This window comes from Leopardus geoffroyi, chromosome A1 (assembly GCF_018350155.1).
Source record: "Leopardus geoffroyi isolate Oge1 chromosome A1, O.geoffroyi_Oge1_pat1.0, whole genome shotgun sequence".
NCBI classification, from domain to species: Eukaryota; Metazoa; Chordata; class Mammalia; order Carnivora; family Felidae; genus Leopardus; species Leopardus geoffroyi.
The window spans coordinates 14,712,014-14,726,306 of record NC_059326.1 but is presented as its reverse complement, the minus strand read 5'-3'; the positions used below and the strand labels follow the sequence as shown (position 1 = coordinate 14,726,306).

At 41.6% G+C, this 14,293-nt stretch overlaps 1 protein-coding gene across 5 annotated transcripts in view; it reads left to right on the top strand.

Annotated features, from left to right (window-relative positions):
• DCLK1 (doublecortin like kinase 1) overlaps positions 1-14,293 on the top strand; it is a 349,882-nt gene that overhangs the window by 244,230 nt on the left and 91,359 nt on the right. For all 5 annotated transcript variants that reach the window (XM_045473943.1, XM_045473936.1, XM_045473962.1 and 2 more), the window contains exon 5: positions 7,625-7,741. In XM_045473943.1, the coding sequence (XP_045329899.1) occupies positions 7,625-7,741 (117 nt within the window). The remainder of the gene's footprint in view (positions 1-7,624; positions 7,742-14,293) is intronic.

Here is a 14,293-nt window from a genome sequence, read left to right as displayed (position 1 = left end):
GCCTCATTAACACCCTCAAGGAAGACTTTAAGAATTGATTACAGACCTGGGGAAGCATTGCTTAATGAAGAGATCTAGCAAAGGTTCTCAGCCATGCGCAGTATGTCCCCAGGGGAAATTTGGCAAAGTGTGGAGACGTTCTTGGTCATCACAACTAAAGAGGTGCTTCTGGCATCCAGCATGTAGAGACCAGGGAGCACTAAGCAGTTCGATTGACATGAAGGACGAAGGAAAGAACGAAATCAGTTTCAGGAAATGAAGACCTGGTGAAGGCACAGAGCAACTTTTCCTGCCTAGCATCTGGAGGCCTCCCTCTTTTTCTCCTTTCCCCCAAGGCTGAAACTCAGAGACCACATGACAAGCTGGCTGGGACCATGCGGATGAGAACATGGCAACAGAAATAAGATAGCAGAGGGGCGCCTGGGTGGCGCAGTCGGTTAAGCGTCCGACTTCAGCCAGGTCACGATCTCACGGTCCGTGAGTTCGAGCCCCGCGTAGGGCTCTGGGCTGATGGCTCAGAGCCTGGAGCCTGTTTCCGATTCTGTGTCTCCCTCTCTCTCTGCCCCTCCCCTGTTCATGCTCTGTCTCTCTCTGTCCCAAAAATAAAAAAAATTAAAAAAAAACGAAAAAAAAAATTATGAAAAAAAAAAAAAAAAAGAAATAAGATAGCAGGAACGCGGGTAAGCAGGACAATCTCCTAGAGCAAAACTGCCCCCCTCATCCCGGACCCCCATATAACTCAGCTCTTATGTGGGGAAAATGAACTTTTATTTGACTGTTGGGAAAAAAGAAAGTATTTGGAGAAGAGAAGCATTCTGAGTGGCGACTCTTGTGATAGAAGTACAGAAGATTCCAGCACCATAAAGCCTTCTGCAGAGGTTACGTAAAGGAGTCTCAGCTAGCGCGTGCTTCCGGAGCGGGTGCGTGTGAGTCTCACAGTGAGCAGCCCGGGCTGCGGGAACACGTGTGCGCCATCTGGAGCGCTTAGCTGGGTGTTCTGAAAAGTGGTGGTGGGCCAGTCTAGGTGCTGGGTTTAGACACGCGTAGCTGTATTTTTAGAAGGTACTTTAAAAATCTCAGTTTCTGGGACTTTACTCCCCAGCTAAGCGACTTTCAGCTCAGTCTGCTACATACTTTATTTTTTAAAAACTATGTTTTAGAGTGTTGGAATCTGATTGCTTTTATTCGAGACATGCTGCATATGGAGATTAGGGAAGTAACACTGGCTCCAAACCCCACAGCCAGTAGGGAGGGGGATTTCACCGTAGTGTCAGGATTGCCTCGGAATCCACGTGGCACAGAAATGAGAGAACGGACCTCAGTCCTTGCTGGGCAGGTGCAGACTGACCCTTCCTGCGAGGAGCCTATGTTTGGACATCCTATGATTCTGCTGTGAAGGGCGAAAATCATCATGTTTCTACGGGAAGTTAAATGTGCTTGTCTGACATACCAGCAACGCTCTGTTGAATTCACCTGTGATGACAAGCTGGAAACTGAGCAGGATGGTGAAAGCTTCAAAAACCATGAGACAGAGGTGGTGAATCCTCCAGGCACCAAAGTGTTGCAGAGAAAGCTGGACAACCATTTCTAGAGACAGGAGGGGATATTCATGGGTTGAGGGAGAGAGTCGATTTGGTGACCACTGATAACCTTGGTGTTCTCAGAGGGCTCCTTCCAACTCAGAGCATATGAACATGTAAGAGCAACTTGTTGGAGACTTACAGATAGAATCACAAGTTCTCTCTTGGCCATTGAGCTTGTGCCATTTTTATAAAATGTCTCTAGAACCGAATGTGCTTCCTGACTTTCTTTTGCATATAACCAAAGAGAGGAATGTTATTCCATTTGGAGGCTTTGTACCTTTGCCAAGTTGAGAGGAAGCTTGTCTTTGTAATCAGGGTGGGGAGGAAAGCACAACACATCTTTTGCTCATGATGGATTCTTCCAGATGAACTTGCCCATCTCCTTAACCGTTCTGAACAACTGAATTTAGAGCAGATATCAGTTGAGAGGCCTCTGCCTGACAGTGCTTTCATTCTGGCTGGTTTTGAAAAGAGGGTAGAGGAGTAGAAACATACCTTGTTTAAAGACTATTCATTCCCTAGCCAGCATGCAGCATGTCTCTAAGGCTATTTGGATACATGGGGCGCCTGGGTGGCGCAGTCGGTTAAGCGTCCGACTTCAGCCAGGTCACGATCTCGCGGTCCGGGAGTTCGAGCCCCGCGTCGGGCTCTGGGCTGATGGCTCGGAGCCTGGAGCCTGTTTCCGATTCTGTGTCTCCCTCTCTCTCTGCCCCTCCCTCGTTCATGCTCTGTCTCTCTCTGTCCCAAAAAATAAATAAACGTTGAAAAAAAAAATTTTAAGGCTATTTGGATACTTGGAGGCTTTCCCTTTGCTCTTCAAGATTCTCCAAAAGGCACAAGTGGGTCCCTTTGAATGCATGAGTGTCCCTGCTATGCAAGCTCAGGTGAGGCATTGGTGCCTGGAGTAGAATTCTGTCATCATGTCTCTTCTTTAGCACCTTCCACAACACTACAGCCTACCTACCAACTGTTTCTGAGTGGGGGGAGGATCTGCATAAGTGGAAGTTCTCATGCCACTGGGAACATGGCCAAAGAATTTATTCCTTCTTCAGTCCCTTCCTTGTACATCTGCATCGCGGTTGTCTCTCTACGTTTATCCATTACAGGAGGCCCATTTCTTGAATTGGGGTCCAGGGTAAAGGTGGGAAATGTTTTAACTTCTCTCTTACCAGATTTTGAGGACATCTGTAGAGCGAACATTAGTACAGACCATATGGAGTATGATACTTTCCCCCTCACAGAACTGTGAGTGTAGGGACTTTCCAAAGCAGAGATTTAACTAAATCTTGCTTGCCTGCTTGCTTGCTAGAGTGGGTTCAGTCACCAGATATCCAATTAATGTGTTTGATCTGATTTTCTATACTTGGGTAGGTTTCAACCTTTAGTAGCAAGAGAAATTACTATCCTGAAGCTTCCTTCAAGTGGCTTACCTATAGTCCTTTAATATCGTCTTTCTTAAGGAGTATTTGTGTTGTCTGTTATCTCCACTGCCAAAGGAAATATATCCCTTATAATAAAAGGGTGGCAAAAATATCAATGTAGTGATTACCCCCTCCCCCCAAAAACAAATGACCACGCGTGGAGAGAGGGAGAATGGAGGGTGCTGTTTTCTTCCTTGCCAGAGGCTATGAAAATGTCTTTTGTGAAGACAAATGAGGCTTTCTGTTTTACTGGCCATTTAGATCATATTATTCATGATGGTTCTAAGTTGTGGTTTTAAGCTGACAAAGATTTTGGCATTCTTTCCAAAGTAATGAAGCGTTTGTCCTTCTTCACTGCATTTTTCACCATTATAAAACACCATTCCCATTTAAACTAATTAAAATACTTAAAATCCAAACTTTAATGGAAAAGATGGTTAGAGTCTTTTGTATTTATTTTTCCTAATTTATGGCTTAGAGCTGCAATTTTCTTCAGTTGGTTTTATTTTGACCCTAGGAAAAAAGCAGTTGCTGTCATTGTTTTGTTTCTGTTTTCTATTATTCAACCCAAGCATTTCAGAATTATTAATCCCTTATATGACCCATGAAGCTTTGCTCTTATCCTGAAGGCAAGAGGTACGAGATTTGTAATATTTGTAATTATCTTTCAGACTCCATGACCCGCAACCTACTTACTACTTCACTATAACTCCATTTTTAAGAGTTTGATGTTTTGTTTTGTGATGCAATAGGCATATGGATAGAATTGTAGCATTAGCATCTTCAATTTTTAACTTAATGTTGATATGGGAACTGGTTGTTTGCCAACCCACTATCCACCATCACTCACTTGTCTGTCCGCCTAAAACATGGTCACTGATAGCAATTTTCTAGCCTTTATTCACAGGCAGACAGCTTGCTTAAGCGACAGCATCAGGTCCTGGGTTGTAAGGAAGCCATCAATCCGAGAGACCTGGGTTCTGATACAAGTCATCTAACCTCTCTGAGACCCAGTTTCCCTCTCTGCAAAATGAGAAGTTGGATTAGTTCAGTGAATAGTAAGAGTTCACACAGGTAGTAACAGGATCAGTGGCAATTTGGGCCAATATTTATGGAGCAGCTGTACACACTTTTTAATATGCCAGGACTAGTTAGTACCAAATGGAGTAGGAGGTGGGGGGAGACTAATAAATGAATACTTTTGATAGATTAATAATATGGTGAGAACTAAGTTCAGGAGAAGCAAGAGAAGCTATAGAAGCATGGCCTGAGCCCACGAGTTCTTTTCAATACTTCGAAAATCAAACAAAACGCCTACGTTGGCTCTGATAAGGCTGAGCTGCCTAACTAAACTGCCTAGTTTCTTTGTGGTAGCTGGAAAATGTCAACTTGGTGTGGTAAGATTGGTTCAATTATGCTGATCCAGAGCCCTGGTTGGTAGTTGAAGCCATAACTAGTAATTCTGGCACCTGTGGCCAACAGCGTGCGACAAACCCTAAAATCAACTTTTTAATTCATGTTGCGGCTCACAGATGGGTGGTATTACCAATGTGCACCATCTGGTAGCTTTCTATTTTAGCTTTTCATTCTTGCTCACTAGATACTGAGCTTCTTAAATTATTATTTTAAACTTAGTGACCTCTAAGCATTCATGACCTGGGACAAAAAGTCTTGGGCATCCTGCCCTCATTATGGTCCTGATTTTGAGTTAAAATGAAAAATGTATTATTATTTAAAGTGATTTGTTTCCTAAAACAACGTTTTCAAACATGAGTTCCATGAAATAAAGATTAGTCAAAGAGAGCCCTCCGTTTCAAAAATGATTTTGTTAAAATTATTGCCGGTCAAAAGACTCCATACTGCACTACCAGGTGGTGAGTATTTCGAGTCCCAAAACTGTATTTGTTCTTCATTATGCCTGCCGTGCTCAGTGCTTGGCACATAGCAGACACCTGATGGAAGCATGCCAATGGACCAGCAACATTACAGCCATCCAATTTGGATGCTAATATGTTTCCAAAAGGCCAGGCCGGTGTCCAAGGCTAGGACAAACTCCAGGTTGTGTCATCAGTTGTGGAGCAGAGCCTTGAGCTAATTGGATGTCCTCTCCACAAGTTCCAAAGATCTGTTTTGTGAATTAAAACCTCTGTGGACACACCTGTAAACACCTGTAAATCACCACATGGGAACAGTTTTTACAGTTCTGGTCATATCTTCTGATGTTATTATGTTATATCTCTTGCTTACTTGTCTTTTAATGTTTGCTGATGTGTCCATATGCATAGATTTCTCTCTCTCTCTCTCTCTCTCTCTCTCTCTCTTTAAGAAATGGAAGTCTATTTCAGGACCATCTGGCCAGGCTAGAGCAGCCAACAGTGGCCCAAGTAACTATCAGGGAAGCCTGGGCATGTCAGTAATGCCCTGAATCATTTTCTCTCTACTTTTGGCTATGAAGCCACAAATACTAATACCTCAAGGTGGAATTTCTTTCCCCTTCTTTTTCTATCGGAAATCCTTCCTTTTCTTTTTGCCTCCCACAGTTCAATCCCTAAGGTTCTGTGGGAGACGCTCTCCATTATCTCCTATTTGCAGTCTTGAGACATTTATATTTTATACACACTTACATTCCTTCTTTCCTAAACAATATGAACTACTTTGTTGGTTTAGGAAAAATAGGAAAAGATGTTTATATAAAGCCATTCAGGATGTATAAAGGGGAAAAAGACATGTTTTGAGCTCAGAAAATTAGAAATTACATGAGTTGGGAAGAAAATTTCAAAGTCAAATATCAGAATTAGGTCTGGAATTATTATGATTTCTTTGTGATTGAAATCTAAGATGTTAAAAAATGCATAATGGGAAAGCTAATCAATTAGACTTCATTTTTAAACTACTATACTTAAAAAGAATGCCACAGTTAAAGCTAACATATTTCAACCACTGCCTACACAGATAAATATTTATAACGTGACAGACAAAGGGATAAAACTTTAATACAGCATGCATTCTTATAACCCAGTAAGAAAAAGAACATCCCAATTGCAAATGGCCAAAAGACATGAACAAATAATAGCAAAAGAATACCGATAAGCATGTGGGAAAAAATATACAATTTTATTGGTAATCAAACCAATTCAGATTTAAGGCAACAAAGTCCAATGTTTATTTAGAAATTAAAGATTTTTTGAGAAGATAAAACCCAACCTCAATGAAGGGTTAGGCTGATAACCACTCTTATAGTCTGATGAAAGTACAGTTTGAGTCAGCTTGTCTCGAGGGCAGTTCGTCAAAAGCTTTTCAAAAGTGCTTCTCTTTAAAGTCACTTCATTCCCACTTCATTCAGTCGAATTTTTTAGGCACCTACAACGGGCCCGCTGGTTTCCAATTACTAGAAACTAAATTTCAAGTGCCAGGGTGTAAGTCTATCCTGAAGAAATAATCAGATAACTGCATGCTCATTTAGAAGGATGTTTTTGTGTAATTATCTATGAGAGGGAAATGTTGAACCCAAGTTGAATATCCAACAGTAGGAATTTGGGTAAGCAAATTATGGTACATCCGTGTAGTAAAATGTTCTCTCAAAGACAGGGTGAACATGCTCACAATATATCCTGGTGTGTAAAGGGCTGGTAACAGATCAACATGTACAGACTAATCTCAAAGTTGTTTAAATATAAAATGAGCAGAAAGAAATTCTAGAAGATTCTAGTTTATATACCACCCTCCAAATAAAAGTATCACTTGATACTTATTATTTTATATTCTGTATACTTTTCTGTCCATGGTGATGACTGATTATCATTACAAGCACAAAGTATTTTTTCATTATTAAAAGTGGTTTCTTCAGAACAAGGTGTGTAGATTTACACAACATCATAATTAGTCAATGCAGCTCACATAGAGGGAGATAAAAACTCTTTGCTATTTAAGATGTTTAGTGTTGACATTCATGAGCACAAACACCAAGGATGAAATCTAATGAAGGCAAAGTTGGTTTTTATCCTCAGCCCAAGAACCGTCCTACACACACTGTTGTGGGGTGGCATAGGCTCACACGGTGCCCTGGTAGCAGGGTAAGGTCATCTGTTGGCTGATTTTACCTCTTCTGAGCAAATGCTGTCATTTCTCACACCTGGTAAAAGCCCAGTGCTGTTGCTGCAAGGATTCCCAAGAACAATCAATTGGGACTTGATAGGTGGAATCCTCCATCACTGCATATCTTGGTTTACCAGGTTGACCTTTTGTCCAACGTTTTTCTCGGAAGAAAGAACAAATTACCCTGAAAGAGACATGTACACACAAATAACACAAGAGGTGGGTGGAGAGAAACCAACAAAACCACCTCTTTACCAGGCTATGACTCCCAGTCTATCCAAAATATTATTGTAACAAGGTAAACTAGAAGTCTTAGAGTATTATTTACTTGGATGTCTAAGACGCCTACTGTGCCCTTTTCTCATTGTTTTCTTGATTCTTTTGTTTTAGATAAGCACCGGGCTGGCAGGAAGTAGGCATGACTGAGGAGGGCCATATGTTTCTTCTGTCTTCAGGTTTACTGTGCATTTTGAATGGTTTGTGCCATGATCCTATAATGATGTGTGGTTGTTGTTCTTTCCCCAGAATGTCGAGTGGTGAAGTCCACTTCCTACACCAAAATAGCTTCATCATCCCGCAGGAGCACCACCAAGAGCCCAGGACCTTCCAGGCGCAGCAAATCCCCTGCATCAACCAGCTCAGGTAAAGCACCAAAGGAGATGAAGAAACTGTTGTTTCTGATGCATGATGCACAGAGGGTGTGTGAAGCCCACAGCGGGAGGTTTTCAAGAGAGTAGATTCCAGTTTATAATTTTAGAACATGTTGAAATGATGGAACAGATTTGCCAGAGTCTAGCATGTTAGCTTTAAGAAAAAACATCAAGCTTGGGAAAACTTACTTAGCAAAGACTCAGGAAACCCAGATTTGCCCACAAATAGAAGTATACTACCAACTTGCATCGTTTCCCACCACAAATACCAGTTTTTCAGGCTAAGGGCCCCAACTGCAGAAGTCTCCGTTAAAGCATTTATTCTACTTGGGACTGGCTTACGAGTTTCCAATTTGTATTTGCTGAACTTCTGTTTCACACACATTTTACTGTGGACCCAGCACGGCTCTGGAGCTAAAAGCAGTGAATTTGTATTTGCTGAACTTCTGTTTAACACACATTTTACTGTGGACCCAGCACGGCTCTGGAGCTAAAAGCAGTGAGAATGAGAGCGTCGAGCAGGGAGGGCTACAGTGACTCTGGTCTGTGTCCTGCCTCTCAGCGGCCCTAGTGCTGGTGCCGGAGCACAATGTGTATGCTCACAGGATGACCATGTCACTCTGCCTCTTCCTTCTTTGGTCTTAAAAAGGATGTGAGTCAGTTAGAAGGTGTGTGTTTGGTTGTTTGTTTGGTTGGTTGGTTTTGTTTTGTTTTTCTTTTTGGCTTCCGGTCTAAGGTCTATTTCACGATTGAAGGGAATTATTTATTACATACTATAAACTGTTGAATGGGAATTATTAAATGATACGTACATCAAGGTGATTGTCCCTGATTGCATGAAGACAGAGAAGCTCTTATAAATAGAGACAAAGACCTTTGGGGCCTACACAGAGGCCCTCTTGTACTCACCAGCGTGGGCTTAGACAGAGCATATACAAAGATCTCTCAGCTGGGGCTGCGAGGCCCTGCCTCTGGCATCACTCACCAGCTGTTACACTAGAATGTAAGTTATAACCTCCATACTTAAAAATAGAGATGTTATGATGTTTTTCCTTAAAAAGTTAAGCCAAAACCTCCAAAATGAGTCTCAGAAAAAGGAACTCCTAGTAAGCTAGATAGCTAGAACCCCAGCCTTGGTTCTCTAAGAGTTACCGTCTCCCTGGGCTTTTGCTGATTACAGCTATTCCCCAGACAGGTCTCCAGAGATCTTCTCCTTTGACACTTACCCTAAGGTGGCAGCCTCTGCACACTTCTCACAGCATGCCCTACATCACAACCAGCCTGGGAATAAGTCTCAGATCATGGTTGGCACTTGGGATGAAGCTTGTTTGCTCCTCCTAGTTTAAGGGTGGGCTGAGAACTCCTTGCTTAATATGACATGACTCACCCAGATTGGATGGAACTCTGAAATGAGTTTTGCTAATGGGTAAGGCATCGAGACTCAAATCTCAGCATAAATGTCACTTGGGGGCTTGTGTCACTTACGACTTCTCGGATCATAAGCCTATGTTTTAGCAAGTATTCTAGGCAATTTTGATCAGGTGGTCTACGGAACATAGTATGAGGAGCCGTGGGTGAAGGAAGTGGTTCCCAACATGTGTTCTCTTGACTGGCACTATCACCATCACTTGAGCACATGTTAGAGATGTAGTCCTGATGAGCCCCTCCATCGACCCACTGAATCAGAAGCTCTGGAGGTAAGGGCCTAGCATCTGGATTTTCACAGGCCCTCCAGGTGATTCCGATGCTCACCCAAGTTTGAGAACTAATGAATTACGGATAACAAAATGGAAATAAATACAGGAGGCCATTTGACTGCTAATCTGGGGTGAAAGATAGGGCTTGCTCGTCTTCATTTATTGGCATGACACAGATGACTTCTTTCTACGTCTCTGCTTGCTTCCAAGTGGCAATGTCCATCTTTAACCCTGGCAACCCAAGAGCAGAGCTCCAAATACTATGAGGTGTGGACCAAGGTTACAATGACCCACCTTCAGAGAGCCAGTTCCCCGGGACAAGAGAGAATTTCTGTCTGAAGGTCATCCCTTCCCTGGAAACTGATATTGAGGGAAATCTTTCCCTTCGATAGAGACAATATCTATACACAGAGATGTGGGCTCCTACGGAATGACAGAGGAGTGGTAGAATTGCTGCATGTAAAACTCCCCCGGGAGACCTTATCTTCTTCATTAACCAGCTAACAGGTTAAAACTGAGCTCTTTGGAGGATGTTCAGTCTCGACCAAAGGACATTGCTCATTTTCTCTAGCAAACCCAGGCTGTCGAATGAGCCCCGGTAGAAGAGTAAGAAAGAAGAAGGTCATGGGCCTAGCCCGACTGTTGCCCCTAAAATCTTGGCTATTTAGTATCATCACATAAAGTTGTAATGGAGAAAGAAGCCCCACATTAATTGAAACATTATCAATGCTATTAAAAATGACAATTTTAACAAACAAAATTAGTCCCCGATCTCAAACAACTCTGACATTGACAAATTTTAATATTTTCTCTCTTCTTTCTTAGTGTATACCATGAATTTTAAAATGTCAGGTGTAGTGGGGAAACATTTAATAATGGGCAATTGGGCAAATTCTTACGTCTTTTACAGCATAGCTATTTCAACAGAATAAATATGCACTATTTTTATTGTTTTTAACAGCTTTTTTTTTCATTTTAATGTTTATTTTTGAGAGAGAGAGAGAGAGAGAGACAGAACATGAGCAGGGGAGGGGCAGAGAGAGAGGGAGACACAGAATCTGAAGCAGGCTCTAGGCTGTGAGCTGTCAGCGCAGAACCCGACGTGGGGCTCAAACCCACGAACCGTGAGATCATGACCTGAGTCGAAATCAGACACTTAACTGACTGAGCCACCCAGGAGCCCAATCTAACAGCTTTTTAAATGTTGATTTAGTTGTTTTTTTTTTTTTAATTTTTTTTTTACGTTTATTTATTTTTGAGATAGAGAGAGACAGAGCATGAACGAGGGAGGGTCAGAGAGAGGGAGACACAGAATCTGAAGCAGTCTCCAGGCTCTGAGCTGTCAGCACAGAGCCCGACGCGGGGCTCAAATTCACAGACCGCGAGATCATGACCTGAGCCGAAGTCAGACGCTTAACTGACTGAGCCACCCAGGCGCCCCAATGTTGATTTAGTTTTTAAAAATATTTTATTTGCTTATTTATTTTGAGAGAGAGAGAGATAACACAAGTAGGGGAGGGGCAGAGAGAGAGGGACAGAGAGAATCCCAAGCAGACCCCACACTGTCAGCACAGAGCCCATGGTGGGGCTCAAACTCACGAACCGTGAGATCATGATGCGAGCCGAAACCAGGAGTCGGACGCCTAACTGACCGAGCCACCCAGGTACCCCTAGTTTTATTTTTTAACTGAAGTATAGTTGACACACAGTGTTGCATTCGTTTCAGGTGTGCAGTATCGTGGTTTGACAACCCCATACATTATGCTGTGTTCTCAAGTGTAGCCGCCATCTGTCACCATACAACCTATAATAATGCCACTGACCACATTCCCTTTGCTGCACCTTTTGTCCCCATGACTTATTCATTCCATAACTGGAAACCTGTATCTCCCACTCCCCTTCATCCATTTTGCCCAGGCCCCCACCCCCTCCTCTCTGACAACCTCTATTGTCTGTATTTGTGGGTCTGTCTCTGCTTTTTATTTTTTTGTTTATTCATTTAATACGTTTTATTTTTAGGACTTCTGGGCAGTTAGATGCTCCTGGGTTTGAGCAGAATTTTTTTTTCCAGTTTTTATTTTGTCTTCATAAGTCAAGGAAGGGGGGTAAGTCAGATTATTGTGCACATGTCAAAGAACGAGATCATGAGCTCTGAAACAGTTATTGTCTGCTGCTAAGGTTTCTTCTACTACAGATGTAGAAAAAAGTGTCCTCGCGCTTTCTGATTGTGGCATCCAAGACTGAATGGGGGAATACAGGAGAAAAACATGAAGAGAGAATTTTTGCAGCTCAGAAATAACCTTGTAAATAGTGAAAAGCCTGTTTTACTCCAAAAATACATCTAAAATTTGAGTTAAAAAAATCATGAATCTAATTTTAAAAAGATAATTATGAATGCAAGAAATTATTTCACTTTAGAATTAACTGGTAACATAATCACTGCACAGCATCTCTAACATTGTACAAATATTATAATATATTTAATTATAATCTTATAAATATAGATGGAATGTATCATTTACCAAAAGTAATTTCAGAAACGCTGAAAAGCAGACAGGCAAATGCAATGAATCTATTTGTATTCATCCCTGCCAGAATTTGTAACTGTTCTTTTTAGACGTTTAAAATGGATAGGATGCAATGCCTCAAAATCAATAGATCGCTTTAAACAAGCATTTCAGTTTTCTATTGTTTCCTTGAGTCCTTTCATTTCTAGGGAAAATCTGGTTGATTTAAGCGGCACCAACTTAGAATTTGTGATAGGTGAGCCATGCCGGGTAGTATCATTTCCATAAAAGAAAGTGAAATCCAAATCCATTCCAAAATTACATTTCATTGAAGGCATCGTTAACTTCTAGGTCAAAATTAATCAAGTGGCATTGATTGCATTTCGTTTAACGTGACACCTTTATGCATATAAAATTTTCAACTTCATTTTGTTTTAGAAAGTATGCCATACAACTATTCCTTGGTTATATAACAGCCAATAAGATGCAATGCCTGTCTCTTGATTCTGATTTGCTACCAAATCCTTTCACCTTTCTCTGGATGATACTAATTTAGAGAGGTTTACAGAGCAGCAGTACCCAGTCACAAAATTGTCGATTATGTGAACATTCCCAAGACCACTCTCTTTTCCTGGGATCTAAGCCCAGAGTTTAGAAAGGCCGGTGGTATTTCCATTTCTTTTCTGGGCAAACACAGCTTCTGGGTGTCAGGGGAGTGCTTGCCTCAAATCCCCTCCCCTGTGCTAGCCTAAGACTCCCATCTCCACTCAAGTATGGCTCTTAAAACCAGTGGAAAGGATCAGTGAATTATCTCTATATTAACTGCATCACCATTTCCTTTCTTAAAAAAAAATTTTTTTTTTTTAATTTTTTAGATGTTTATTTGTTTTTGAGACAGAGAGACAGAGCACAAGTGGGGGAGGGGCATAAAGAGAGGGAGACACAGAATCTGAAGCAGTCTCCCGGCCCTGAGCTGTCAGCACAGAACCCGATGCGGGGCTCGGACCCACAAACTGTGAGATCATGACTGGAGCCAAAGTCTGATGCTTAACTGACTGAGACTCCTGCATCACCATTTTCTTAAAATAGCCTGTTCACTGTTTTTTATAAATCATAGAGACTAGAATGTGCATAATTTTAATTTCATGCCTTGAAAGCCCTGCTATTGCCCCAAACCAAGTTACCATCATAGGCCTGACTTTCTCACATGAAAGAACGTTAGGGGGAATGTTTTTCCCCCTAAAGTATTAATGTAAAATTTGAAATCACTTCTACTTCAGTTTAATTTCTTCTTTCAATATTCATCTTCCTATGTTATACAGAGATTACAACGTAGTATAAAGTTAAGGTTTGCTCAGTTTTCATGTCATGCTGCTGTTCGTGAGAAAATTGTTAATTTATATTTAAATGACATCAGAGTTTGCACAGGATTTTTATCTCTTTGATGTTTTTCAGTTCTCTTAACTGTCTTCCAACTACAATCAAGACTTGATATTATTATTTGTTATGTAACAATATAGTCTTTTTTTTTTTAATTTTTTAATGTTTATTTATTTTTGAGAGAGAGAGAGAGAGAGAGAGAACAAGTGGGGGAGGGGCAGAGAGAGAGGGAGACACAGAATCCAAAGCAGGCTCCAGGCTCCAGGCTCCGAGCTATCAGCACAGAGCCTGATGCAGGGCTTGAGCCCACGAGTGAGCCACGAGATCATGACCTGAGCCAAACTTGGATGGATTCTCAACCGACTGAGCCACCCAGGCGCCCCCAGTCTGTTTTTAGAGATGAGGAAGCAGTCAGGGCTGGGGAAACTGCTTGACTCAGAGTGACAGAGTTAACAGTGGCAGCTCAGGGCTGGCACCTGGGGCTTCCTGTGCTGTAGACAATGCAGGCTGGCCATCCTCAATACCTGTTTCTTCACCTCTGTTTATTAAAGATTTGATTTCCAGGAAATAACTAATATGGTACCTGGCTTAACATTGCAGTTTACAACATCATAACACCTTGTAATAGAAGCCTAAGTATTAGTCCCAGGTTCCAGCATTCGAGAAGTTAAAATGATTCACTCCAGCTGACCAACTGATGTATGGTCAGTTGTAGATAGAGACTTTCCTTTGCAAGTCAGTGTTAGAACAAGAATGAGTATCCACTCTAAATCTTCTCTTCATCCCTTACTCATTCTTCTTCTTGGAACTAAAAGAAGCCTAGAGGTGATTTATTAATGTAAGGTGTTCATTTACACATTCAGAAATATCAAGTGCAGATCTGTTGGTGTCAGGCATTTCCTAGGCACTAATGATGCAGAGATGAAAGAAATAGCCTCAATTCTCAAGAAGCATACAGGT